Source organism: Tribolium madens, unplaced genomic scaffold, assembly GCF_015345945.1.
Source record: "Tribolium madens isolate multiple individuals breed KSU strain unplaced genomic scaffold, Tmad_KSU_1.1 Scaffold_1;HRSCAF=32;Tcas5.2_LG8, whole genome shotgun sequence".
Classification (NCBI taxonomy): domain Eukaryota; kingdom Metazoa; phylum Arthropoda; class Insecta; order Coleoptera; family Tenebrionidae; genus Tribolium; species Tribolium madens.
In genome coordinates, this window is record NW_025400984.1 from 10764142 (window position 1) to 10766894 (window position 2753).

General features: G+C 33.6%; 1 protein-coding gene across 1 annotated transcript in view; it reads right to left on the minus strand.

The window, feature by feature from the left end:
* The window catches only part of LOC123016428 (DNA-directed RNA polymerase I subunit RPA2), a 14065-nt gene that overhangs the window by 9078 nt on the left and 2234 nt on the right, over positions 1-2753 (minus strand). The window contains exon 5 of the mRNA XM_044416819.1: positions 286-1412. Coding sequence (XP_044272754.1) covers positions 286-1412 — 1127 coding nt within the window. The remainder of the gene's footprint in view (positions 1-285; positions 1413-2753) is intronic.

Below are 2753 nucleotides of genomic sequence, written 5' to 3' on the forward strand. Positions count from 1 at the left end.
AAAAAAAAACATTTAACAGAGAAATAAGTCAGATTTTTGAAACATTTTTTTATTATTTTAATTTTTCTTGTCGAAAAATCTAATACGTATTCTGATTGGTTGATTTTTAAAATCGGTTAACGATCGAACAATGAATTTTGAATTTTTTGGAACCATTTGAATCAGAAAATTGTTCATTACGGCCCTGATATGTTTTGTTTTTTAACCATAATTCAAGCATTTTACCGACTTAAAATTGATAGAAATAAAAATGATAAAAATAATAAAATTTTCATTCCTTCCTACCTTTGTAATACTCATCTGGGGAGACACAAATATCCATATAAACCTGCTCAAAGGTCCCCACAAACTCCACTTCCTTCGTTTTCAAATTCAACAACGGTCGCATCATACGAGCCGGTCCTGTAAACAAAAACAGCCCCGGAAACTGTGCCGTAACCTTCAACAACGGAACCAAAACAATCTCAAGCGTATTTGGTACCTCCTCCCCTTTAATCTTACACAACCTCAATTGTTCAACCAACTTCGGTCCTAAATCCCTCCTCACATACCCCAAAACCCTCCCATCAAGCACCACAACATAATTCTCCTCAAACCTCAAATTTGTCACATATTTCAAAGCCACCATTCCCAATCTCGTCAAAATAATCGGAATATTTTCGACTTTTTTCGCATCGGGGACATCCGTAACGGAACAATTCGACGTCAAGTGGTTCAAGAGCCCACAGGGGGCCCCATCGGGGGTGTGCACCGGACAGATGAAGCCCCACGCGTCGGGCAACAACTGTCTCACCTCCGTGGTTCGCATCTCCTGGAAGAAGGCCCCCCGATGGACGGCTTTGAAATGAGACATGTAACGCATCCGATTTATATTCTCAGCGACTATTGTCAAGCCTTTGTCCTGCATGAGCCCCAAACCGGAAGTAGAATTGACATTTCCCGTGGCGAGGAACAACTCAAAGGCATGCTCGAGCCCCCCGGAGCGTTTCGCCGCTTGGAGGATGGTGTTTTGGGTCAAATGACCCGAAATTGTAACACTACGTTTCAAAATGTTCGATTTGAGACCGAATAACCAGCCCTGTAAACGCTCTTTGAGCAGTTGCAAGTAGAGGTGCCCCCCGAGTAAGAGTTCTTGCATCATTACTGCGTCGGCCCCCTCAGGCTTGCACTTGTCCTGTGCAAACAAAAAGAGTTTCTGACACATTAAAACCAACATATTGAATTTGTCTTCGGGTTTTTCGAGGTGAATTAAAACGCATTTTTTCAGGATGAAATCTGCGATTTCAGAGTCGGTGAACCAATCAGGACACTCGTAGAATTTCACACGAAACATTTTACCCAAATAGGCTTTACAGTCTTCGTGGGTGTGGAGATTTTCGACATGAAGGTCTCGCAACATGTTTTGGACGCAACTAAAAAATTAAATTAAAAATTATTCATAAACAATTTTCATATTAATGTGCATCAAGTAGGTTAAATGCATCTTTAATTTATTTATTTTTTTAATAATGTCGAAGATTCACGTTTTTCTATTGGCAACACTGAATTAGTGGTAATCCTTCTAAATTTGTTATATCAAAATATTTCAGGTCACGGCTAAATCAGCAGTCGTCCGTCGCAAATCAATGACAATTGCCTATAAAAGTTTGACGTTTGAATTTGACAGTCAAGGTTGCCAAATTAAATTTTAAATTTGACACCAAATCATTTACAGTCACCCGATATTTACGTTTTTACTTGAAAAACATGCTAAAACACTTGATAAAGGCAAAAATAATGACTTGATTCGATGTTTTTTTTTGGTTTGTTTTAGCAAAATATTGCAATTAACACCATTTTCGACCAAATTTTGTATTTTTCGTCTTATTTTTTTGATAAAATTTCACTTAAAAAGACCTAAATCGAATGAAACAAACCAAATAACATCAACTTAGATGTATTTTTGTTTTTGACATATCCTGCAAAAAAGTTCAAAAATGAACTAAACTGAGTGAAACAAGCTAAAATAATGTCCATAATTTGGTAATTTTAGAAAAATTTGTTGTTAAAATTTGTTTTTATCTTAAAACGCTCTTAACCACTTGAAAAAAGCAAAAATATGCTATTTTTAACCCAATTTGATAAAATTTCAGCTGAAAAATGTGCTAAAACACTGGAAAAAGGCAAAAATTATTTGATGTTTTTTATTCAATGTGTTATTTTTTTGGTTTGTTTTAGAAAAATCTTACAAAAAACGTAAAATTTTGGTTGGAAAACGTGTTTACAAGTTTAAAAAAATTAGTTTTCGATCAAATTTTCCGATTTTTCTGCTTATTTTTGATTACTTTTTACTGAAAAACTAGTTAAATTAAGTGAAACAAAGAAAATATCATTAATTTTGATTTGTTTTTTTGATTGTTAGGCGTGTTTTGACAAGTTCTTGCAAAATAAATTGTTAGTTGTAGAGCCAATTATAGAAAACTTTTTCAGAATTTTTTTTATTTCATTTTTCGTAAGTTTGTTCTTAAAGAATTTTTGCGAAATAATTGCGTTTTGCGAAATCAATGCGTTTTTATCTTAAAAATGTTCAAAAACACTTGAAAAAAACAAACAATATATAATTTTTGACTTTTGGGAATTTTTTGCTTAAATTTTACAGAAATTTTGTAAAAAACATGCTTTGTTTGCAAAATTGAAAATGATATTATTTTCGACTAAATTTTGTTTTTTTTTGTTTTTGAATATCTTTTACTCAAAAATCAGTAAAATCGAGA